At 37.7% G+C, this 25,722-nt stretch overlaps 1 protein-coding gene across 1 annotated transcript in view; it reads left to right on the top strand.

Annotated features, from left to right (window-relative positions):
• Nucleotides 1-25,722, top strand: part of CALCR (calcitonin receptor) — a 136,883-nt gene that overhangs the window by 53,811 nt on the left and 57,350 nt on the right. Inside the window, exon 2 of the mRNA XM_088533481.1 lies at nucleotides 18,942-19,029. Coding sequence (XP_088389607.1) covers nucleotides 18,942-19,029 — 88 coding nt within the window. The remainder of the gene's footprint in view (nucleotides 1-18,941; nucleotides 19,030-25,722) is intronic.

Here is a 25,722-nt window from a genome sequence, read left to right as displayed (position 1 = left end):
ACCCATGCCATTCCCATAGCCTTTCTCCTGTTCCTTGTTCCTTCTGGTGCTTCCAAACTCAGATATCCCCAGTCATTCTCCATTCAACCAACCTTACCATTTCTGTAACAGTCTTCTGCATGTTTGGGTCCTTGGTCTAACTAGCTTGAAAGGTGCTTGGGTTTCACTGCTGTGAAGGACAAAGGGCTGTAGTGAGCTGCTCAATCTGGAGCTCCTAACAGGCTTAGCCTTTAGCTGTGGCAATTAAGTTAACAAGAATGATAAATGATTTAAATAGGTGTCCCTGTTAAGAGAAATAAAAGTTCAGTGGTCAGATGCCTTGCCTTGTCTGGTTGTCTAACTTTGGGACATTCAACTGTCCCAAACTCTCATTCAACTGATGGTATCACAGTCCATAAAAAAGGTCTCTCATTTGGGTAAACTCGAGTGTGATTTCTTCTACTCTATTACACTATTCAAAATGTTGATTGCAAATATTGGTTTGGAATGTATTAAAGCACCCTATAGTATTACGCAATGGCAATGCTTGCACAGAGGCACCTGTGTAAACGCTTGAAATTTCCTCAAATCTAGGGAATGGTGTTTCTCTGACCATTGTGCTGATGTAGGCACTCAAAGGGACTAATTTAAATCATCCTAAAGCAAACATTTAAAATGTGTGTGTGAATGAGTCATGCCCCCTTTCCCTTGACTGAGTATGCCAGGAGATTTGGATGCAGAGCTCAGATAGCCAACTCTGCAAGATCTGGATCTCACCTGGAATTTGTAGTGTTTATAATATTCCCTTTTATAAAAGAACTACAGCAAGAATATAGCCTCATTGTGCAAGCCTCATTCAGAAGAGGGCGTTTAATACTTCTGGATCCATACCTTCAAGAGTGTCTTTGTGGAAGGAGAAGAGAAGATGCAGATAAGGGCATTATGCTTATAAACATAAAAGATCAGTTCACAAGATCAGAAAGATCAGGTCCAGATTTATTAGCATAGTTATTACAACATGTACAGTTTGTTCTCTATATTCTAAATTGCTCAGAAGTGTTACTTACTAGAAAATGACTGCTGGGAGAAGCATTGTTCTTCATATAACATTGCACTTTTCCTCAGAGAGAAATGGACTTTCTCCCCCCCCACTTTTGTTGAAATATAAAACAACACAATGCAGCTTTCTTTATTAACTACTGTCATTTGCATTACCAGTCATATCAGGCCCACTATGGATGTATTGCTGAAAGCAATTGTGTTCTAATGTCTGAATACTCTGGATAGATCCAAAATAGCAGGAAAAAAATAAATGGCCAGATATGACTATCTTGCCAAGTTCACCTTTATCCCTTGAATTGTGACACTGAAATCAGCCCATCTGCCTGGGAGGTAGACTCTTCAGCATGAGTCACAGTGTCTGAATTCAACCTGATTGATCAACTTCATTTAGTATTTAGTGTATTGGTGTTATAATGGGATTAGAATGAGGAAAAGCTTGAGCAAAGTCCATCAGAAGGGACTGACCTGCCACCATTGTTGGTCCAGCACCAGACATCTTATTGTACTATGTGATACAACCAGGTTGCCACCTCTGCAGGGAATACAACAGAGTTTGGCCGCAGTGTCTTCACTCCTCTCCACCCTCCATTCACTCATCAGCTGCACAGCACCATCACGTTACCACCTCCGCAGTTACCACAGTTTGGCCATGGTGGCTCCATTCTGCTCCACTCTTTGTTTACTCTTATTAAGTAAGAGTAGAAGGGCAGACTGTGTTGCCAAAGGAATTGTGGAGAAGTAGATTCTGTACATACCGACCGTCCTGGAAGTGGTAACTGTCCCTCACCTCAAGCAAGCCTCTGCAATGCCTTAACTTCTGTTAGGCCCTAGTTTTTCTCTAATTTCCCTTTTCTTGAGCAAATTTCCCACAGGAGTCTGTTGCATCTAACTGTTTTTATTTTTACTCCATGTTGGTGGGAGCGTTGGTGCTGGTCCACTGAAATGCTGAAGCCAAGACTCCAACTTCCCAAATTCAGTTCGTTAAAGAAAAAGGTTTTGGGCTGTGCCATCCGTTTGTGTCCATGCCAGGATGTGTCAGCTTTAATCACATTGCAAGATAGAGGCCTGGGATTTCAAAAACATTAAAAGTTAAAGGTAAATGAAAATAAATTTAAAAGGTTAGGGACATAAAATATAAATAGCATTAGGTCCTCACATTTCTGTCAGAATCAATTGCTGTCAGAGAGCTTTTCCCATTGCCTGCTGTGGTAGTCAACTTTTGGCATTAATTTGAATTTCGTTGCTATTATACATTTATAGGATATACCATTTGCCACGATTTGTTTGCTATGAAAATGATGCACTGACTTCCTATCCCAGTTACTTAAATCTCTGCCTCCTATGCAAAATTATAATCAATAATAGTTATCATAAATTTTCCCTTATTTTACAAGTATGAGCAGGTGAACTGTCAGAGATTTGTCATAAACAGTATTTAGGGTTAAATATGTAACATAGCTATGATATAGTAACCAAGATTATGAACCAGCACAGGTTATGCCTCTATTCTGAAAAAAAAAAATCAAAGACTTATTTAAGCCATGTCTTTTTTTCTTTTTTTCTTTTTTTTTTGGCTTGGAAAATTCTCCAGTGTATAGTGAACGGATTACAACATGCTTTACATTTCTGGGGGAAAGAAAGAAATTAAACTGTGAAACAGTTTAAAGAAATTTCTATTTAGAGATTCCTATCAGAGACTGTAATTAAACCCCAAGGAAAATTTCTGAGAACTACTTCTCATACCTTCATTAATCGGAACACACATATTCTTAGATATAGCTGGAGTATAATTAAGGGATCAGGCACTCTAGATTGTGTCCTTTAGCCTAGCTGAAAAAATGGAATTTTACACACAGTGGGAATAATACCTTGTATGGTGGAATTATTTCCCACCTTACCTAAGATAAAGGATGAGTATCTTTCTTGTTTTATTTCAAATTGTTCATACTTTTTGTTTCAAAGGCAAGGCTTCTTTATGGCACTGCAGGACTGGTGCTTTTTGAAAGGTTGTTGCACTGATCTTTTTAAAAAAAGATCTTGGCATTGAACTGTGCTAATATTTGAGCAGTACAGTTCGGTTGGGTGGCTATACTGGCAGGAAATTGAATACAGCATGTCAGGATACATCACAAACCCACTGAAGCAAGCTTTCTGTGCTGATGATTCACTTTACCCTAAGTTTACAGAAAAAGAAAATAGAGCTCCCTTGATTTGATTTTTCTGTAATTTGAGGATTGACTATAGCTGGGAACAAACTGATGTTGAAGGCTCTGACTGATGAATTACAAAGAAATGTTAGAGAGAAAGAGATAAATTTGTTTAAGAATCTAATAAGAAATGAATGATGATACTTCTAGTTTGTACATGTGTGGACCCATCTGTCCTCTATTGATAACTTTTAAATTTGTTTGTCAATTTTTCCCAAACTCGTTTGTTTGTCAATTTTTCCCAAACTCGACACTTCCCAGGGGTAAATATATTTCTCTCCAAGTTTCATTAAAGTAGGTAGATGAGAGGTTAAGAGAAATCCCAGTACAGGCATCCAGTAAGTGTCTTGACTCAGGAAAACACTGCAGTGGATGTTCTTGTAAGAAAGTACAGTATCCACATACAACATAGTAAATGTCTCTTCATCACAAAAAAAAATGCTCAGAACTTGTGATTAATCATAGAGTACGGAATCCTTAAGGAACAAGACTTCATTAATTATGGCACTTCAAGAATGTTTTGTTCGTGATTTACTCTCCTCAGTTTAGGTGTACATTCAAGAAATGACTTTTTTTATTAATTTAAAAATGATTCGGTTAATTTAGTTAAATAAGAATTTGCATCTCAATTGCATTGAAATATCATTAAATTTCACTATTAAAAATTAATATTTATTCTGTTCTAAAAAAGCAAAACGAGCCTTCTGTGTCTCTCATTTGGCTTATGTTTATTTAAAAAATTAACTTTTTCCTTTCAGTTGTCTTCCTGATGTATTTGTTAGAGAAAAAACATGATTTCTAAGGAGTATGCTAGATTTTCATTTCAAGAAATAGATAGAAAGCAAATTTGACAAGAATTTCTTATATTGCATAGCAATGCTATATGTTACAGCTTTTAGTTAAATAAAAGAAAATTTACTGATAATTTCAACTTATTTTGGCCCTAGTTTTCAGGAAACTGAAAATTACAATCACAGCTCATTGTATCCTGTCCTGTATATTCCCCATTCTAAAAGGGGTGTCTGTAATGTACAGAAAATAGATCAGAAAAATAACACCTTTTCCAGCATCATTCCCTATTCAGTGAAGACCTCTACCCCTTCCCCTGCCTCGCTGTTATGCCTATCCTGAAGCATCTTATCACTTTCCTTGTATAGAGTGAACAACTATGTCATGCTGGATGGAAAAGTTCTCTCATAGTTCATACCTTAAAGGTATGAAGGCATTCATACCTTCAAAAAACATATAATATGCCTTGGTAATTCTACAAGGTGTCTGACATAATTACATGCATCTCAAAGCAAACCTTTATCTCTGGAAACCCTTAAATAGCATTAAAATGATTTGAATTCCATTACGGGAATCTTTAAATGATTTTGGTGATTGGAATGTCTGTGTTGACTGTTGCATATAAACAAGATATATCTCTGCATATCTGCCTTTACCAGGTCATTTTTGAAGGTGGAGTTGTTATTCGGAATATTTCAAATGCAAAAATGACCACTTGGTTTTATTTGCAAAGGAAAGCAAGAATTTTACAAAACTTTGATAGAAAACAAGCATCAAGGCAGAAATCGTGGTCTGTTCATATGAATTTAGAAAGCAGTTATATAACCTCAGATGAATTTAGTTTTACTTTTTGAACTGATAAAATAAGCTTAATGTTATTACCTGATGATATTATATCAGTGCAGAATTGCATTAGTTTTTGTGGTACTGCTTCATTCCCACTTTGAATTTTTTTTTCAATATCAAGGTTGGTTGAGAAGTTTTTCCAGTATTTTTTTTACAGATATATCTTGAAGTAAGGGGCAAAACTCTGCTCAAGTCCAAGAGAGCAAACTGAAAAAAAATCCTTAAATAGAAGTCAAGAAAGCAAAAAGGAATGGCTTATCTCATGTTGCGGGCTGGTGTTAGGAATCATATACTGTTGCAATCTGATGGCTCTTTATATCCTATCTTCTCAGAATAATAAAAAAAAAGACTTTGCATGTCTTACACCAACTTCTGGATGGCTGCCAGCCAAAGAGTATGCCTTGTGAAACAAATTTCAAGAAAAAAAGGCCAAGACAAGGATTTGCATAGACCTGTCTGTCTCTAAATGAGAAACTTCATCTCCACTGATAGCTTGTCCCATGTTTCTCACCCACTCTGCAGGACTAAAATCTGCTGTGACCCTGGAGCCTCTGTGTGGCTCTCCCGGAGCAGCAGTTTCCACAACAGGCATAAGGAACTGAGAGCAAATCTGTTGCTGTGTGGAGTGGTAGAGAACCTGTATGGCAGTTTTGTTGAAGTTTACAAGACTAATTAAGCAGGATAGCTAGCTCTTCCCCAGGCCCTCATTATTAAATGTGATTGAACCAAGGCAAAGGCATGGCCATTTATGCAGAGAGTGCTGTGTGCCCCAGCTCTGAGCTGCAATTACCGGGGAGAACAGTTTAGCAAGAAATCCATGAGTCAAAGTGTTTGTCTTTTTGTCACCTTTGCTCACTGCTGGAGACTAACCACCTTTTTGCAACATTCCTCTTTTTCTCTGTCTGATCCAAACTTCTTTCCATTGAAATCAATACCAAATATACCAAATCACACCAGTTAACATTTAATTGAAGCACTCAGTAAGTGCTTTGGTTGGAGATTATCAGCACAAACATTTAAACCCGTCTATTTATGAAATTTCTTGCTCACGGTGTCCCTGCTTGAGGGCATAATGCAGGATTGTTTGGTCACATTTGGATAAATACTATCAGTCATACCTAGCTGAGTTAAAAATAAGTCTTAGTCATAGAGGAATAGTATTCCAAAAAGTCTCACACCTTTTTTACTCAAATCCAAGGGAAGTTTACTCCTCCAATTTCAGATGAATTAAACTCATCTACTTCTATCTGAAAAGAAATATATTCAGTGTTGTGTTATTTTAAAAGTAATGAATGTTTCTCAAGTTACAGTATAGGATCAAAACAAATTGTCATTCTCTCTAAGCTTTGCTTCACTGATTTGGGATTTGCATTTATTTAATTGGTGAAAATTGGACATATTCAAGATGGGCATAGGGCTAAAAGTTTTTCTCCAACCATTTGTTATCATATCCCACAGCCAAATTGTGTTCCAACATCTAGAAGTTCAGAGTGCAATAATCTCAACTGAACTAAGTTGAGTATATTTAGCTTGCTCTTTGTTTAATGGAAAAGAAAAAAAATAGTATCATTACTGTGTTTCTAAAGGGATAGTGGACAAAGAATTTAATGGACAAAAAATTTAAGCAGGGAAGTTTTCCATCCAGTAACAGCAGTGAACACACATGTACCCACAGCCAGGCAATATCCTCTGACCTCATGCAAGTGATACCAGATGCCTTCAAAAACAACAGCACTTGCATGTGATGGGGTCTACCTCATTGTTCAGTACTGTAGCATTCAGCTGCCATCCTGCTGTTGCTGCCACTGCCCCATGGAATGTCAACAGTTGCGTAAAAGAAAGAGATAGTGCTCATAATGCCAAGCTGGGTGGACTAGGGTTCACCTGAAGCTAAGATAGGATACAACAGCCATATGTACAATGTACATCCCTAAAACCATCATATGCGAAGTTAAGCTTTCATATTCCTTCCAAAGGAATATAAATAGCAGGTTACCAGCCTGTGTTGCATCTGATTAGCTGAGGCATCACCTTAAAAAATTAATTCACTATCCATTACCAGGAGCTTTGGCAGTAGCTGGGGGGTCCCAGTCACTCTACTGACAAGATCTCCAACAATCTGTTTTCCTGTCTTCTTCTTCCACGACTAACACACCTGAATTTTCCTGTAAATGGCCAATTGTTATTAGTTTCAACTCAATCTTTTTTGATGATGCTAAAGCAGCTCCTGCCAAGGATTCTCATTTTAGCATGAAGATCGGCATTGATTTTTGCAGTTGCTGGCCTGAACGCACAACGTCTCCAGGGACACCTTCCAACCTCAGCGTTTCTGTGCTTCTATACTTCTGATATAGTCAAATGAAACCTTCAGTATATCTATATTGTGTTACTGGCATTGGTTCTCTTTATTGTGTTGGGAAATTGTCAGACCCTCAGTGTCCTCTGACATCTTTCTGTCTACTCATTTTCTAATGAGGCACTTTGGGATCACAAGGTGGGCCGAATATGTGCAAGGAGAGACATTCAAAGCTATATAGTATGCAAAGCTAGATCTTATTCCAAGAAACCAGTGAGAGTTAGGCCTTTCAATATCTTGATGAAGCTGGCCCTGTGAGTGTGGTGCAGAAGACACCCAACTTCCAGAATTAGAAATGTTTAGATTATTTGAGAAAAATATTCTTTAGGTGGATTTTTAAACAGGTTGTGTCTGAAAAAACATTCTGCATAGAAAGGTCAAGTACACAGTATGCTTTAGGCAAAAACTAAAAAATTACTTGTAAGCAAATAAAAATCTGAACTTCCTGGATCACCAAAAGGCCAAATCAGCCCCAGAGGAAGAGCAAAAAGCCCCCAGACACTCTCCACACAGGCAAATGAACTAGGTTGTATTAAATTCCCTACACATAACAATTTTGCATGGTGCTGCAGAAGCTTGGACACACACACACCGACAGTTGGATTCAGTAAAACTGTCTAGATGTCAAATAAGGTCAGCCCCAGCTGATATTGAATAGACTATTCTGACTTCCCTCCAAAGCCCTTGGAAGACTTTTACGCATCTCAGTGCTCATCTGAATGGGCTTTCCTTTTGACCTCTGTGTGCTATATAAAGTACTTTCCATATGAAGATACTTTATCTGGCAAAACATTTTAGGGAAAAGACCATCTATTATTTTTCCACATGAAGCTTTTGATCATGGATGGATATTTGAAGTTATTAACAGGAGCAAGAGGCTAAAGTTTCAGTCTTTTTACTCATTGCCAGTGAAATAAATACTAACGTTGGCAACCAATGATAAAACAGGAAAGATATTGTGAAGAATTACAGACTACTTCCAGGTTTTTATTTTAAAAGGCTTTACAAACAGGCTGCTATACTGGAGGGATTTATTTTCCTATTTAACTGCATCATTTGTGCTCCAGATTATTCTTTGCTTCTGCAGCTGGATTTGGGAAGAAGAAACCAGGCAGCCTTAAACATAGCTGTTGCAAAAATTATCTGAGTGCTACATGCTAGACTGAAGATCAGCACCACGGCACCTGCGCAAGTCTGGGCTGTGGTCAGAAAAGCCAAATTGATTGAGTATTTTCAGCTGACTCAAAACTTGGAAGTTAGTCCTCATTAGAGATTTCAGCAGACATTTTGGGGTTGGTTCTGAATTCCTTGTGTAATGGAGCCAGAAATTCAGTTTCACGTCCACAGCAAAATAAATCTCCACTAAGGACAGACTTTAGCCAGTATATATCAAGATTTTACCAAAAGTAAACCTTTGCATTAGGAAGCATTCAGAGTTAGTGTTGGCAGCTGTAAGAAAAACATTATGTTGGAAGTGATCATAAATGAGCTCTGGCTGACTGAATTGCTTGAGAATTGCAGTGGTCTGAGAGGCTTTCAGAGACTTGAAAACTGAACAGGTACTAGCAGGTACTATCTAGAGCAGATATTGCTCTCACCATCCCTGGCTAATAAGATACTTCAGGCATCATCTCAAGCTAATAAGATGCCTCAGGCCAGTTCTGTGCTCCCCTCTGGTGCCCAGACTGGGGTAAAAATTAGGCTCTGTGTTTAACTGTCTCCCTAGAATCTCATGCAGGAAACTAATGAATGAAAGGAGGATGATCAGAGAATGAATTGAAATAAAAACAGAAGTAACAAATAACACAGTGATAAAGCCAAGAGGCTAAAAACTTTTCTGAGAGAAAATTGACAGGTTCTGAGGAGCCACTTTTGCCAATATCGGTGACAGTAAATATTCCCACACTGTGCCAGCTTCGTATTTGAGGTAGATTATTTTCCCAGTGCTGTCTCTCAGCTCTACATAACATATATAAAGGAGGAAAGAAAAGCCAGGGTGCACATAAAAACATCATGTTGTTTTTTGTTTGTGTTTCAGACACCCTGTTGAAGGCAGTGAAAACCTTAGCTCTTTGGGGGATCTATCCTGCAAGTGAGATAGTGAGCCCCAGCATAGTGGAGAGTAGGAGTGAAGTGTCAGTCTGCAATCTGAGATTGCTCAAATTGCCATAGTAAACCTGAGTTCCTGTTGTCCTTAGAATGCAGGATAGGAAGAAATCTTAATTAACTATGTCTTAATACAAGCAAAGTTTCACCAGCTCCATAGTAATTTATCCACAGTAACTTATCCTGGGAAATACTCTGCTTGAATTATGTGCACTAGTAGAAAGCTGCAAAGACCCACAAGTCCAAAACAAGTACTCCGCCAATTGCAGGACCCAGCATCTTCCCCATCCAACATGATTCTGGTGCAAAGGCTTGTTTCCTTGTTGTATCTCATGTTCCTCATTCCTACTTTGTGATTTTTGGTGGAAGCACTACATCCATCTCTGGCCCACTACACTATCAGGCCTTTTGCAATGGACCTGAATACTCGTTTGCCACTACAACTTCCATGAGAGGTGCCTGACCATTGATATTCAAGTGTATTCAGGACCTGCAAAAGCTTTTTGAAGAGACTCTGACTGCAAAACTGCATAGACCAATTCCTCTGTTTATTAATACATGAGTGAGAGATCTGTTGTTTCCCTGCAAGGTCAAAGTTCACGATCCCTTCAATTCACAAGGCCACATGGCCAATGCACATGGGCAGCATCTGTTTCAGCCATCTCTTGGCCTTGTTTACTTGTGAATACTTTTTGTCTCACCTGAACCCAGTCATTCCACTGGGACACCCGCATGAAACTCTGGACTCCAGACTGCAGGCCTGGAAGGATGTTTGGGATGAGAACCATGGTTTTTTTCTATAAGTTTTTTTTAGGAATGTATGAGTTACACAAAGAATGACTTGTCTGGCTGCTCCAGTGATTCCCACTCCCTCAGCTGTATTCCTTGCTAATCTAATTTCTCTAATTTGCAGAAAAAAGAGGTACCTTAGAGAAAATACTACTTTTTTCTTCAGAAGCCCCATTTGGGGCTTCTTCAAAAGGCCCATTTCCCCTCATTTACTCTAATCTGAACTCATGTGTGTTCGTTACAAACATTGCCTGCCTAGTTATCAGTGAGAGTAAATCTTTCAGTGTAAGTTTCCAATAATAGAAATTCTCTAATGTAAGACTTCCATAGAATATTAAGTGGTTAATAGCTACCTATTCATGCTTGCAGAATTAAAATATCAGTTTGTAGTAATTTATCATACGTAAACCACCCATTTAAATTTTTGTGACGAATGTGCAATACCATAGTGAGTATTGTGCTGATTTTGCCCTAATTGAAACTGGGAATTTAGAGTGTTGCACTTAATTGACAGTGCTGTAATTCCTGACAGGAACAACACAGTAAACAAGCACTAGAGATGTGATATTTAATTAATCTATGACTCATGGAGATAATCTTATTGTTATTGGCTTACCTGTGGTTCGTTATTTCTGTGTTCTTTAGGGACATTATTAGATGAGTTGCAGAAACGTATATAAAATGCAAAGGCATCTTTGGATGACTTGCATTTTATTTTACTTTTTAGTGTAGGTATGGTTATAGAAATATCAAGGTTGCAGTAGCAGTATTAGTTTAAGAATATAGGCAAGGCAAGTTTTGCCAGCAGAAATAATATCTATTGCAGTAAGCCAAGAGGTGTTTCTGCACTTTCCAAGCTCTCAGACACAAAAGGACATCTTCAGACTGTCCCAAAATGTCTTGCATGCTCAAAAGCTTGTCTGTGTCTACTGGGCCATTTAATATATTAGAAGCAGCCTTTCCAGATCAGTAGTAAGCCATCCCAACCCAGACTTCCACCATAATCAGGATTTCTATTCCTTTTTAGCAGACCTATAAAATTAGAACTAGACTCAAGAAAAACAAAAAATATCATTTTTGTCAGGTTAAAAATAAAACATGCATTCAGCTATAGCATAGGTTATTCTGCTGCCAAATGGAAACAAAATATTTTAAAATTGTGTCAGGTGTATTTGATTTATAATGATACACTCACGTGACTTTTTACACTTTATATGATTTATATAAAAACAGTGACATAATAAGTAAGTGTAATATTTTTCTTGTTCTTCTGCCCACTCCATAAAATATTCACTTGCTTAAATAATCTACAGGAATGTATGGTTACAAAAATAGATCAATGGGAGTTTGCCTGAAAGACCATAAAATGGAAAGCTGAGAAGGAATTGGCCAAAAGTGAATATTAAATAACTATTTTTCTTTCCAACATTTGATCTTGTACATATAGGTTGCAGCTGAAAGAATTTTTTAACAAGAATCCTGTTATTATGTAGAATCAAAAAAGTACAGACCCAAGAGGAGAGACTGTCACATGGGAGGTTCATCCCGAGTTCATCCCAAGTAAAATGAAGATTTTTCTAATACGTTGCAGAGAGAATGTGGCAGCTGGGAAAAGGAGTGCCCTTAAGTTCAACCCTCACCCTGCAGTATTTCTTACTTTCTTTAGACTCTTCACCTGTGCTTCCAAAGTGTCTACAGTGGAGCTGTCATTTTATTCTTGTTTCACTGAACTCAGTTATGTGTTAAAATATTTCCAAGTTAATTTGCTGGCATGGACTGTACAGTACATATAACTGAAGTCTCATGTACAGTACAGTCATGATGCAAGTCAGACTAAAATCATAAATCAGTGAAGTGACTTTTTCCTTAACTGACTTAATCAGTTTTGAGCTAACCTCTTGTAATCACTTTCAATGTATTTAGCTTACAATTCTTGCTGCAAATTTTACTAGCATGATTAATATTAGCAACAAAGATTATTTTGCAGGTGATAAATACTCTGAAATCTCTGAGAGAATTGTAGATATGGATGATACATTCCAAAGATCTGCTCTAATTTTGCAGGTTATGCAAAAGGTTATGATCTGCCATAAATGTGCATGACTTCTGAAGTCACTGCTCTATAGCAGACTGATACTCATGCCAAGCTTCTGGATGTGTGCTAGCTGAAGGGTCACCACACTTAGGTACTTGTATACCTGCTTGTTTTACAAGCACTGCTGCAGAGACCTCAAAAAAATTGTAAGCGATTTCCAAAACACCATTCACCACTATGCCTAAAAGACTAAAATGTTACTCCCTTACTATGTGAGATCCTAAACACGAGCTTCACAGTGTGACTAAATGGCTTGGAAATGTTCTGCTTTGAGGAATGCTTAGAGATGAACTTGGCAATCATGCAGGGTGGTTGCTTTCATCTAACATGTGATCAACCACTAGCTGAAAGGTCTTCATTTATTCAAGCACTCTTAGAGTAGCAGAAACGCTCTGCTGCAGAATTTAGTCCTATCCCTTGCTTTCTGCTTCTTTGCTCTATAGTCTAGCAATATTTGACTTTAACATGATAACGTTTGATGACATTTAATAGTTGTTTTTTAAAAAAACATTGATGTTTTAATCTAATTATCCATTGCCGAAAACAGAGTCACTGAAATTTGAAGTGATACTTCAGAAATTTACAACTTCTAATTTAACATAAGCAATGCAAATCTGAATGTAAGAAAAAGAAAGCCCTCTGTATCTGAAAGGAATGAGGTTGCTGAGAGTCTGACTTAATTCTCATATGAACTATTGCTGTTTTGTTACAATGAGATTGTATTAAGAGCATATCCTCAAATATTGCCCGAGGAGACTGAACTCATTTTAAGAGAAACAGTGTGATCCACAGTTTCTACCTCCCTGAGGCTTAAGTACAAAGTGTAATAGCACGTTATTCAATCACATCCTGCAAACACGGTTCCTTATTTCACTGTGAAAGCACAGAAGTCATATTTATTTATTTATTTATTAGTTCAAGTTCCATGACAGCCTAAACTGATCTATACCAGGACTGTTATGTTCCTGGTATTCTACCTCTCCTCCCACCTAAGTATATGAGCTTGCATATGGCAGTGTTCGCTTTCTGCTGGGATAGCTGCTTGGGCCAGATTTTCATGACACCAGCACAAGGAGGGGCTGGAAACATGTGGCCAAGGCCAGAGTACTCCAAAAGCACAATATGTCCAATTTATAGCAGCACCAAATGCCTGTCTCTTAAATATAAAGATCAATTCTGCAATACTCTTTTCTTCTAAATAAAAGCGTTTCTTGCTTGGGATAAATTGCTGTCCAGTTTAATATGAAGACCCATAAGTATTACTATAAAATAGAGTCTTAAGCATTGTTCAGAGGCTTATTCCTGGGTAAAAAAGTATGCTTTTACCAGCTTCAGAGAACTGGTGGTGAAACAGGGTTCAGGGAGACTTGAAAAACCTAAAATCCAGAAATGCTGAACCTCCTATCTTAAGATGCTCCTGTTAACATCTAAAACACCTGGGCTAACACATTTTATGCTTTATACCTTCCCAGAGTGCATTTGCAAAAGTTAAAAGATAAATCCTTTTGTAGGAAACCGCACAATCTGCTCTTTATAAATACTACAAATCCATTAAAATACTCTCAGTCCCCTCCTGCTATTTTCTTTCCTTTCACTTTCCTTTAGGACACCTAAAACCTCTTGGCCAACAGCCAGAAGGGGGATTAGAGATGCCTCCCTAAGTATTGAAAAAGTAGTAATTTTCTGGCTACTGATATGGTAGGAATCACATCCCTTACTTATTAGAGGAGAGAAAAGTGCTGTACCCAGATCAACATATAACACAAATGGAATTCATCTAATTTCCAGGACCTAAAAACCACGTGCTCATTAATTACATCACCTCCCCTCTTAGTTAATGGAAACCTCCCATGGGCTCCTCACCCAAGCTTTTGGCAGCTGCCTGTGACAGGTAGACAGTAGAATCAGCTTAATTTAATGCTTTAGTGCTTTTGCCTAATAAAAAGGTTGAATCTTTTCTGAAAACCTTCTGGGTAATTTGCCTCTCATATTATTAGTTTCAGGTAAATAATTCTCATTCAAAGAACATTCTTGTAATGTGGCATCTGCACTTTTTGCTCTTTCAAAGTATAATCACCTCTGTCATGCAACCCTGAGTATTTCTGACTGCATTGGCTGCTCAGATGTGTAGTGCAGGAGCTTTTCAAAACTGTTTGATTACCATAGATGTAAACAGAGCCAGGTTTGTAGCTTGTTTTCTGTTTCGTTTGATCTTCACCTGATTTATTGACAAGGATTTGAAAAAAAAAAAAGTCTGAAGTAATATAGCCCCTTCTTGTTAAATGGTTTTCATCTGGAAAACAAAACATCAAACGTTGAAGTTTCTATATAACCCAAGTGAATTGATAAAGTAGTTTTATTTGGTCACTTGATCTTGTGTAGCTCTGGGATTGCCTGTTTGCCATAGCTAATAGTTTCCATTTGCACCCATTCATTACTGCCGATGCATTTCACCATCTAAGCCAAACAAGGTAATTGAAGTTAATGGTAATCTGCTTCAGTAACAACTAGTTAATCATCAAGAAACTGCACATTTATCTCCCTGACAGTGAAATAATCTCCAAGACTGCCAGCAGGAATATGATAAGATCTTGCAAGTGACCTAGATGTCTACGAATTACACATTCGGGGCCTGACACCTGAAATTGAGAATCCAGAGCCTGTATTTTTTGGGATATCTCTTGAGATTGACAGTAACCAGCCTTCCCATATATCTGAATGAACTGAAAAGAGCTCACCATTACCATTGGAAATGTGGCTGTCAGAATACCACGGTGCCAATAAACAGTTTTGCAGACCATTGCGGGCTGTTGACTAGAGGTCATGCTTAGGAAATGGCAGGGGCTAGTGCTATTTCCTTCTCTTAGTTTTCTAAGAGCATGATTGTACAGCTGATTCCTGGCCCAGAAGGTGATTAAGCAGAAGTCCAGTCTTCCAGGTGATTAAGCAGAAGTCTGGAGACCAGACTACCAGTTCCAGAAGGAACCTGGTAGTAAGATGCACAGCTGGGAATGCGGGATGCTTTTAATCCTTTTCCCCAAGCTGCTTTTGCATTGGCAAAATGGAGGCCAACAGACCTGCAACCCCTTCCTTTGACCTAGGTTTCACAGACAGTTAACAGTGTGGTTTGTGGGTTTCCCTGTGTCTTGCCCAGGTGCTCTGCCTTGTGTTCTCACTCGTTGATCGTCCTTATTGCCCAGCTGAAGCCACTTGCACAAATGGCTAAGGAGGGAGGATTGTGTCACCTTTTGGGCAGTCCTATAATAACTGTAATTAAAACCCTGATCAATTCACTGTCACAGCTCTAGAAATCAGGGCAGGGCCAAAAGAGATGCCGCTATTAAATAGGATGTTATGCTGGTCCTCAGGTGACCAATCCAAAGGAGTCAATGATTATTTTAATAACTGAAGCAGAAGGAATATAGCTAACATAATTAGCCATATTACATTAACAAAGAAATAAAGTACAGTATTCTAGTTTAAAAAACAGATTGGGATTTCATACATACTAGTACAACCAACAGAAGATGAAATTAATATGATCATGGAAGAGTACTGGGCTTTGAAAATGTACTTATGATTAATCACTAAATATCAATGTTATAAAAGTTAAATATGTGAAGTATCAAGCAAGGATATTGCTAGGCTTATGGAAAAGAGGATAAATAGTATAGAAACAGAAATCAGAACAATATATAAAATCTGCTTGTGAGCTTCAGCAAATGAAAATTATTGTGTCACTGTGAACCATATTAAAGATAATAATTATCTCCATTACCATTGACCACAAGAACTTTCAGTTTGGTAGTTGTAATTCCTGTTGTTTTCTTCCAATAAACATAAGCTGTGGAAAACCTCATCCACCCCACATCTGCAATGTGGAGCCCTCTAAAATACCAAAGCATAAATCAGCTTGAAAGATTAGAATTTATTGCTCCATTTTCTGCACTGGTAACAAACATTCTGCTTTACAACATAGCCCTAAACAGCTGTGGCCAGAAGTCGGCCTGCTGCACATCAGAAGATGCTGCTGCAGAGGGGTCGATAAGCAGAGGAGGTGGGCTCTCATTCCTTTTGAGGTTGCTACCACCAAAGGCAGTATATGGCTAATCATGGTATGAATGTGGCCAAGGGACCAGATTCATTTCTGATTTATCCTTCTGTATTTGGAGTAACACAGCCCCAGAGCAGCTATGCGCTGCCTGAGACTCCTCTAGGATACCCAGTCTCTATCAGATTTTCATTAGACTGTCTATAGGCAGTAATGTGAGTTGCCATAAAATACATGGTATGTGTAACACAAGAGTCAGACACCCCACTACCTAAGTGTGATACACATCCAAGTGTGTCCTGTCAGACTCAGGGGTGGCCACAGGGGTGGTAGGAGGTGGAGGCAGAGCTATGATGATGCTGAACTTCTGATGCTTCATCTAGAGGTCAACAGGGGCTGTCTCCAGGACTCCACTTTCTGTGAACTTTTCTGCCTGCCCATCACTTCTGCCCTGTCCTTTGATCAATGCTTTTTACCTGCACCTACCTTTTCATTTCAATATGATGATGATTCTTGATCCGACACTGGTGTTAACCTGTGTGTGTTGCGGTGCTAGGGCCATTCTCATGGGTCATAAAATAATGAAAAGTCATTTAGCAGCCAGAAATGATTTTACTTGTGTTGTTAGAGTCTATCCTATTTAAATTGTTGTCACTGGAAAAGACTCCTATGGAAGATAAAATAAAAAGAGGCACTGGATTTTATGTAGCATGTCAGCCATTCCTGTGGTTGAAGTTGGCTAGAACAAGAAAGACAAGAAATATCAAGACTATATAAGATTCAGTGTGGGAAATGATTCTTACTCATTTACTCAAATGTAGTAGCATATGGCACAGTCTCTGTGGTTAACAGAGGGGAAAAATAATGTGTGAAATACTTTACAGATGGCTTTTTCTTAATTGGGAGGAGAGCTGGGAACAAGAAACATTTTAAATAGTGCTTTTTGCATATAATAACAAATGTTCACTAGGATCAGTATCTCAATATCTCACCCGCAGCTACACCTATAGCCCCAAATAATGTTGTGAGTGCTTCCAAAAGAAAAAGTAGATATATTACTGATAACTTCATCTGCTGTTGATTTTGCACGTGTAGTGTTCATCTCTAGTAGTCAATCGGTAGTGCCGTTGTGCTATTTGCAGCAAATGATGCGTATTTTAAAACTATTTATGAATCAGCCATTAGCAAGGAAAAATCCTTTGCCCACAATTTCTCATCTCCCCATAGATGCAGCAGAAGTACGAGACAAGTAAGAAGAATATAGTCACCTGCAAGACTGGCATCTTTACACTGCAGAAACTCTACATTACACTGCAAAACCATGTGAAGACACACGTATACCTGCTGACTGGGCAGCTGATCAGGGCCCACATTTTATCTGCTCATGAATCCTTTTTACAATTTTGAACTGCTACTGATTTTATTTATTATTCTGAAGAAGGCGCACACAATTACAAGCATTTTCCTCTGATCCAGCTGTCCAATTTTTGCTTCCAGTTGCCTGTCATTGTTGATCAGGTACAAATATGTAGCTGACAGTGTAACTGCATATAATTTTTGTGTCATAAGCCTGCCCCATTACCTCTGTCACACCAGAATGGTTTTGGCAAGGCTCAGACAGTGTGATAAGGCTACTTATTATCAGAGGCAAATCCTTTGGACCCTCTTTTTCATCCGTTTGGTTTTCATGTAATCTCAGTGACATATGACTGCAACATTTCCGTTCTGATCTGGTAGGATATTACATCCACTCAAGTTATTTCAGTAGAAATGCCTTACTATCATTACATCTTGAGATATTTCTTCTTTGCATGAGAAAGACTACAACTGATACATATTTAAGTTCCCCTCTGTAAATGGATGACTTTCCAGACCATTTCAACATAAGAAATGCTGTGCCAATGCTGTTGTTGAGACAAATGTTGTCTGAGTGATTGTATTCCTCAGTACATGTAAACCAGACTGAACATCCAAGTCTGTGTGCCTTTCTTTTTTTTTTAATTAAATTTGCGGTTTCAGATACTTTGAGTGCTCACTGGATTATTTGTCCAGGTATAAAACACCTCACTCTTGTTTTCTAAGTTGACAGAATAGCTAAGGTGCAACAGGCTGTTCACTTTCTTACTTCTTTATGGTAGAAGATGCTCTATAGTCATGTTGTGAACATTGGCTGTGAACATTGGTGGTTTGTAAGATATCAAAAATTGCCTTCATAAAAGCAGTGTTTCTGACTCTAATAATGGAAGGTCATTTTTTATGAAACTAGGAAGGACGTGCTAATACAAACAGGTTGACTTGCTAAGCTCTCACAGCTGCCAAAAAATATGGTGGTATAAGGTAACCCATGGATATTGTTCCCATAAAAGTCAGAGGGGTTTTAGTTAAAGAAAAAAAGAGTAAGAAAAAATGAAAAAAAGAATCCCAAGAAAAAGGTTGCTGGTGAGGTCCCAACGCAGCGTTCCTTTGTCCTTATTTCTCTTTCATTTCCTGCCCAACAAAAGCACACTCGAGTGGAGCTACACACACAAATATACATTCACACACACACACATGCGCTTACAGTGCACTTAAAGTTTAAAAAGATGCCCACACATAAAGAAAATGAGATTATCAAAACAAATAAAGTCTAAAACTGCTTTTTTAATATTGTTTCATTTTCAGAAGTGTCAGCTACAGTATGTCTCTCCAGAAAGAATCCACAATGAAAAAAACAACCTACAGTTGCTTCTTAGTGATTATCCTTCTAATTGTAAGTATGAGAAAAATGAACTGCTCATGACCCCTGCCAAATTTAAACCTGACGTTCAGAAAAATAAGTACTGAGTTTTATTTCCTGTACATCACAAGTCATGGAATGAATTCTATTGTTGATAAATATTGGGACAAAGTTAGTAAAGTTCCAAAATTAGATATTTCATAAAAGCTATAACTTGTAATCAGTGTTTCTTGATGAGACATTGGAAGCCCAACAGGGTAATGCATGTGCTTTTTGATTTCCATGTTTTACAGACCGCAAAGTACCAGTGATATGGAAACTAATACTTCTGAAAACTTACGTAATATTATTGTGTGAGATGGACTGACCTAATTAATTGTGGGTTTCCCTGTTTATAGTTATTCTGCTCTTAGAAATGCAACCAAAAGGGAAAATAGCAGTATAAAGATTAGTTATTCACTTCAAACTGTATTTCAACTGTTTGATCTCAATATTTCTGTTATTCCAGTATGTACAACATGACTCAATATCTACTGTTCTAAAATGTAGCAAATTAGTTTCTGACTGAATCTCTTTCCTGTAAGTAAGTGGAACGCTTTCCCCATTCTCTGCTTCAAGCAATTTGTAATCATCAGCCTCAGTTACAGAGCAGTAAATGTGTATCTCAGTACTGCTGCTGGGGCTAAGCACCTCTCTGCCTCAGTGTTGTCTGACTTACTTGAATGCCTGGTGCCACCTAATTCCCCATCCACCCTCGTGTTCCTGAAGGAAGCTCTGAATAGCTGCTCTTGATTGCGCTGTGTCCATTAGTTCCTTGTGCCCCGGTAGCTGGAACTTACTAGTACACCCTCGGTGCTGGAGCACTTAGCCCTGTGCACAGCCTCAATGCTTTGCAGAAGACTCTCTCCCATGTCTCTCATTGAATGTTTTACCCTATATCCCAGTTATAGAGTGTCCTTAACTCCCCTCTCCACACTCTCTAGCCTTAGACTCATCACCAAGTCTCTTTTGTCCCTTCTGATAGAAGCCCTTTTTCTTACATGTTTCATTTTTGCCTGGAATAGATAGCACTTTTCTGCGCTAGAAGGCCATAATAATTCTGCTTTGTCAAGCAAAAGCTATTTAAAAGCTATTAGCAGAAGCCATTAGTTCTGGAGCACCAGTTGCACCAGAACTCATTTATTAGATATAAAGCTAATTTCTTGCTGCCTACCTCTTTGATGACTTCCCTTCTTTAGGATACCTTGTCTTGCTGATATGCCACCATGATCAGGTATTCCCTTGCTTTTCAGTTAAAGTGAATTCCCTTAGAAATTGTAAAAATTCTTCTCAAATAATATTTCTTATTTCACTTTATTCCTGACATTTTCAATTTCTCAGTAAGCATTTAGAGTTTAGCATTAGAATCTAACTCAGGATGTGATCTTTTACTCTGTAAAAAAAAGGCAGATTTAAAGTATGGTCCCATTTTGTCATCCTGTGCTAACCACAAAGTGCCTAGTAAAGATAAAATGAATGCTCCAGATGAAGGTCATATTTATTCAATTAGATCCATTAGACCAAGATTGTATTTTACAATAGATTCATTCTTAGAAAGAAACCAAATATATGTGTTCATTAAGTTCCAATCTCTGTAATCATTACCAAGCCTAAACCACTAAGCTACTATATACTCTTTCATATTGTGTCTGATTAGCTGAAAGGCTCATGAACTCTTGGAATAGTTTCCATTCACAAAACAAGGGAAATTGTACAATGAAAACCTAAAAAGCAGCTTGTAATTTTATGCAACTACACAAACTGGCGTATTTACACAGTTACAAAGGTTTGAATCTCCAGAAGCCAATTAGTAAAGCATTTGCCATTGAATGAGGGCAGTGCTTATGGTGTGTCCACCTGATCGCTGCTGCTCACAGCGGTGAGCAGGATAGAGGCCCGGGGGATGGCAGCCCTCCTGTGCGCTCCAGCAGGCTCCTGCCTCCGTCCCAGATCAAAAGCTTTACCATGAGTCTCCAAAAGCCACATCTGCACAGATGATGTGAGGCACGCAGTGGATAACTATTAGTAAAGCCATAAGCTTTTTCCTGCCTAGAAAGCAGCTCGTCCAGCAACTAGTCCAGAGCAGCTCTTACCTGTCATTGGGTCAGAAGGAACATCACAGATTTGTCAATCATCTCCCTCGGCTTCATGAAACACCTTCCTTCCTCCCCTTCTTACTTTGCCTAGAGCTCAGAGGCTCCTCCAGCCCCTCAGGACATACCCAGCTGAGACCTCCTTGGTTAGCTGCGCTGAAGCTCCTGCTGGCACATGTCAATCTGCCAGCATCATCAGATCATTGACTTTTTGTGCTGTGCAGGAACACTTTAACCACTACCTCATTGTCCTCTCACCTCATATCTGCAAGGAGAGATCCTCATTATCTGTGGTACTGTCTTTGAGACGGGTATCCTAAGTGCATATTTCCCTTCGTAAATGGGATTGCTGCCTGCTGTATGAAAGTGGACTTGCAAGTTCAAGAGCTCTTCTCATACAAAGAAAATTTGTGAAAACAAATATGTTACTGATGTATTTGAGTTTGTGAGACTTACTTTCAGAACTAAGCTGGTCATGGCTTTCCATCAGGGAGAGGAATAGCAACTTTTAAAAGTTAGCACATAAGATTCAGGGGTGATCAGAATTTTTATCTCCATCTTTGTTTAAAAAAAAATTATTGCTGTGCAGCTGATTACCCTAAAAAAGGACTCTTAAAAGAAGATTATAATTAGAGCTGCAGTCAAAAGGTATGAAGCCTTTTACAGTCTTCCTTTAAGCCCATATTTTCTATCAGATTACCCTGGGAGTAAAGCTTGGCTTGTGTGCAAAAATACTGCAGCACTGGAAATGAACTATAAGAATTTCATGAGTTGTTTTTAATTAAATATCCCTTGTCTGCATCTGCTCATGATGAGGTCTTGCTTGTTTAAACAGCTGCCAGAATCTGAAATTTAAGTTGGGTGGAATCTCAGTAAGACATAACTTTCTATCCTGCTTCAACAGCAATTAAAGATTTTTATATTCAGTGGTTAAACAAAACGTGCTGAGTTGAGGTATTTCCCCAGAGAAATCATCTGATCTTATCAAGCACGTTTGTGATAGATAAAAAATTATTATGTTTACTGATTACCATGCACTAATGACCTTCTGAAAGCATCACAGTTTGCTTTTTTTTTTCCTTTTCCACTGTCTTAATGCAGTGAAAAGCAGTGCAAACATAACTAAGATACGAGGGCTCTGCAGTTGGGCTGAGTCATGCTGAGATCGCACTCAAGGAGATAGTGACCCACAATGTGGTGACTACAGCAGTTTTAAAGCAAATGGTCAAAATGTATTTTTGAGCTCTCAAAGCCAATAACAAATAGTTGCAGCATCCAAATTTGAAATATAGTTTGACTGAGCTCAACAATAAGTGTTGCAAAATATGGAAGCAGGGGGAAAAAATAGGAAGAAAGCTACAGATAAATACTTTATGTCCTAAATGTCACATATCAGTAACAGTCTGTACAATTTAAAATTCTTCATGATAAAAGAAAAGTATTTGGGGATATTTGTTTGTCATGTCTGTATTTTATGAAACAACCAAATTTTATGTGCTCATTATCTGGATTATATCTTTCAGAAATGGGGAAAATCTTCCATGGGTTAAAAAGAGCTACCTGTCTTACAGAAATTGTTGCACTAATTGATGATTTCTAATATAGATTAATAACAAATCCAAATTCTTTTCTTTTGATTGCTTCATCAGTTCTAGGTATAAAGTGATCTTCAGCATTCCAAGCATTTATTTCTCTTTGTAATGATAATTCATCTTATAGCAGTCATTTGTCACGTGGTGGCTTGGTGGTCGTATGTATGACGTCATTTACTTGAACTTTTAGGAGTGACATCATATGTACGGCTGCTAAACTGCTGCATGGGACATCACTTAAACAGTTTTCTTCAGAAGAAATCATACTAATCATTTTTAGGCTATGCAATACATCCTGACTATTAAGATGTAATTTATTTGTTTCTCTTTAATAAAGAATATTTTACATGAATGACGCATTCTACTTTATTTTATCAATCAATCAACAGTGCTTATACTTCTATCTGAAATAGCAGATGGAAGAATGGAAAGGGTTTTTATCTTGCACTGACTGACTATGAGAATTTAGAATTTGTTCAATATTCAAGTACTAACCAGCTGAAAATGGTCTTGGCTTTTTTATCATAAAAATATATGTTTTAAAACTTTATTCCCCAGATATCTAGGTGTGATCTTCAAAATGTAATAAAGAAGTGATTCCTATTCATTTTTTTCCAACTGTGTGTGTGTGTGGCACAGGGACATTCCCAGTGTTGCACATGAACATGCTATGCATTAATCTTTCCTCCCTATGCATTCATGTCCAGGGCTCTTCTAGTTCTGATAAGAAAATGACCCAGATATTTCTTTCTGCCCTATTTTCCCAGTAAAGACCTGAAGAAAAATAAAATTAATAATATCGAACATCACAAACAGTAGTAAGATTTTTGGCAGATTAAGTCACAGATATACAGGGTTGGATCTTAAGCTCACTGAAATGAGTGGGAAGGCTGGCATTAGCCCTAAGGAGATCAGGTTTTAGGCTCTGTATGTTAAAGTGGTCGTGGACATTATTCTCCTCTGAACTTTAGAAACTATTGACATTGCAAATGGCGATATGACCACTTCACACTCCAGCAAGCACCACTCTTACTTCAATCAGTTAAAATGCTCATCAGATTTTAAGACAGAGAAAATATTGCTCAGACTTCCACGGGCCAGCTTTTCAAATATAGGCAAATAGAAAGGAGTAATAGATACCAAATTGAGGAATACATTCTAGAGCACACCTATATGAACAATACTAGTAAGATACCTATGTATAGCTCTTAATTTGCCTTTGCACACAAGATGTTTGATTATATCAAAAGTGCATGGAAATATTTGTGTGACTAACTAAAAATCCAATTTGTTGTGCTTTTTCCAAAAGTAGTTTCCACAGAGCTTTGGTGACACAGTCTCCTCTGTCTTTTTAATCTCTCTGACTGAATTACTGACCAAAATGTGAGCAAAAGAAATTTTGCTAGCAGGTTCAATGAGGCCAGCATTACCTTCCTCAGAGACCATAGAATCATTTTCATTACATGGTTGAGTAGTTTAAATAATTCTGTACAAAATACAAAATACTTATCCCATCTACCACTGGATAAAAAAGCTGCTACCAAATATTAAAATATTCTTCTCGATCTATACCCAGTGAGAGATGACTTCCTCAGGAATTGGATTAGCCTCTTACTTAGAGTAAGTAATGGAACTGACTTTTAAGAGTAAGGTGTTTTCACCTCAATTTAGGGTGAATTGTATTACACTCTAAAAAAATATCCCCAGTAACAAACTGTTACATCCTCACCAATTACAACATAAAATTAGATCATTTATTTTCTGCTGGCTTTTGATGTCAGATTGTGATATGTTTCTATAGTGCGCGATCATGTGGGAATGCATTGTCATTAAAACCAAAAAAAAGGCCTTATAGAGGGGATGCCACAATCAGAAAAAGGGAAGGATGTTCTGAAGCACTTGACAAGTACTTACACTTTCTGTCTGTATATCTATAATTTGTCAGTTATTTCGTATATGTGTTGTGCTTTCTTCTGTACAGACAAAGCAAATGAAACTGCAACACTATTTATGAGCTGTAGATACAGTAACATATATACACATATATAGTTATATATGGTTACATATAGTTATGTATATATATATACAGTAATATATAGTTATACATAAATAAAACTGTATCTACTAGAAAGTATTTTCCATCCTATTCCTCACATTTCATATCAAGTGAGTATTTCAGTGCAATGATAAAAAATTCTTCATTATTCTCCACAGTCTTAAAATAGCATACAGGTGAAAATGAAAATATCAGTATCAGAAGAGATTAGATTATATTAAATTCCAGAACACATCAGTTAAATTTAAAAGTATAAAAAGATTAGATGGTGATGATTTGGCACAGAAGTAAAATGGTAAAGTAATTACATTATTTTGTCTAACTAATTCAAATATATGGTCTTTGTTATGCATTTTATCAAGATGTATTAGTTAAACTAATAGAAAAGAAAGCAATGTATTAATGGAAGTGCTTTGGGGATTGGATAAAGAAAAGGAAAACACCAAGCTGAGAAATAAGATGATGCTTGTGCTTTGAAACCTGTCATGTTTTCTGTTTGAAAAACTGTGTACTCATATTTGCGCCAATACAAATCTCAGTTTTGAATGTGCTGTGAAGATGATCAATATAATCTGAAGCATACTTCTAGAAACCTTAGATTGCCCTTTCACGTCAGGAAAATATTGCAAAAATACCTTTAATAAGTCCATTTACATGACTGTTGTCTGGGGAAATCTAGGCCTTGTGTAAGAGAGATTCCCAAGAACATCAAACCTGTCTGCTTATGTTGGTCTCATGTTTTGAAGCAGCCCACACATGACTCCATAAGTGTTTGTGACGGTTTCAATACAGCTTTGCATGGCAAAAAAAGTAGATTAAACAGGAAAAGTGCCACAGCAGCTCTGCTTTTCGTTGTGAAAGCAGGGGGATTAATCCTTTCCTATCACCTTCATGTGGAAAAGTGCCCTGAGACAAGATTAAGGCAGAACAGAACTGAGCTAAAGTT

Source organism: Tinamus guttatus, unplaced genomic scaffold (assembly GCF_059628265.1).
Source record: "Tinamus guttatus ecotype Peru unplaced genomic scaffold, ASM5962826v1 Tinamus_guttatus_pri_ptg000503l, whole genome shotgun sequence".
NCBI classification, from domain to species: domain Eukaryota; kingdom Metazoa; phylum Chordata; class Aves; order Tinamiformes; family Tinamidae; genus Tinamus; species Tinamus guttatus.
Note: the sequence above shows the minus strand (reverse complement) of the source record. Positions and strands in the feature narration are given on the sequence as shown.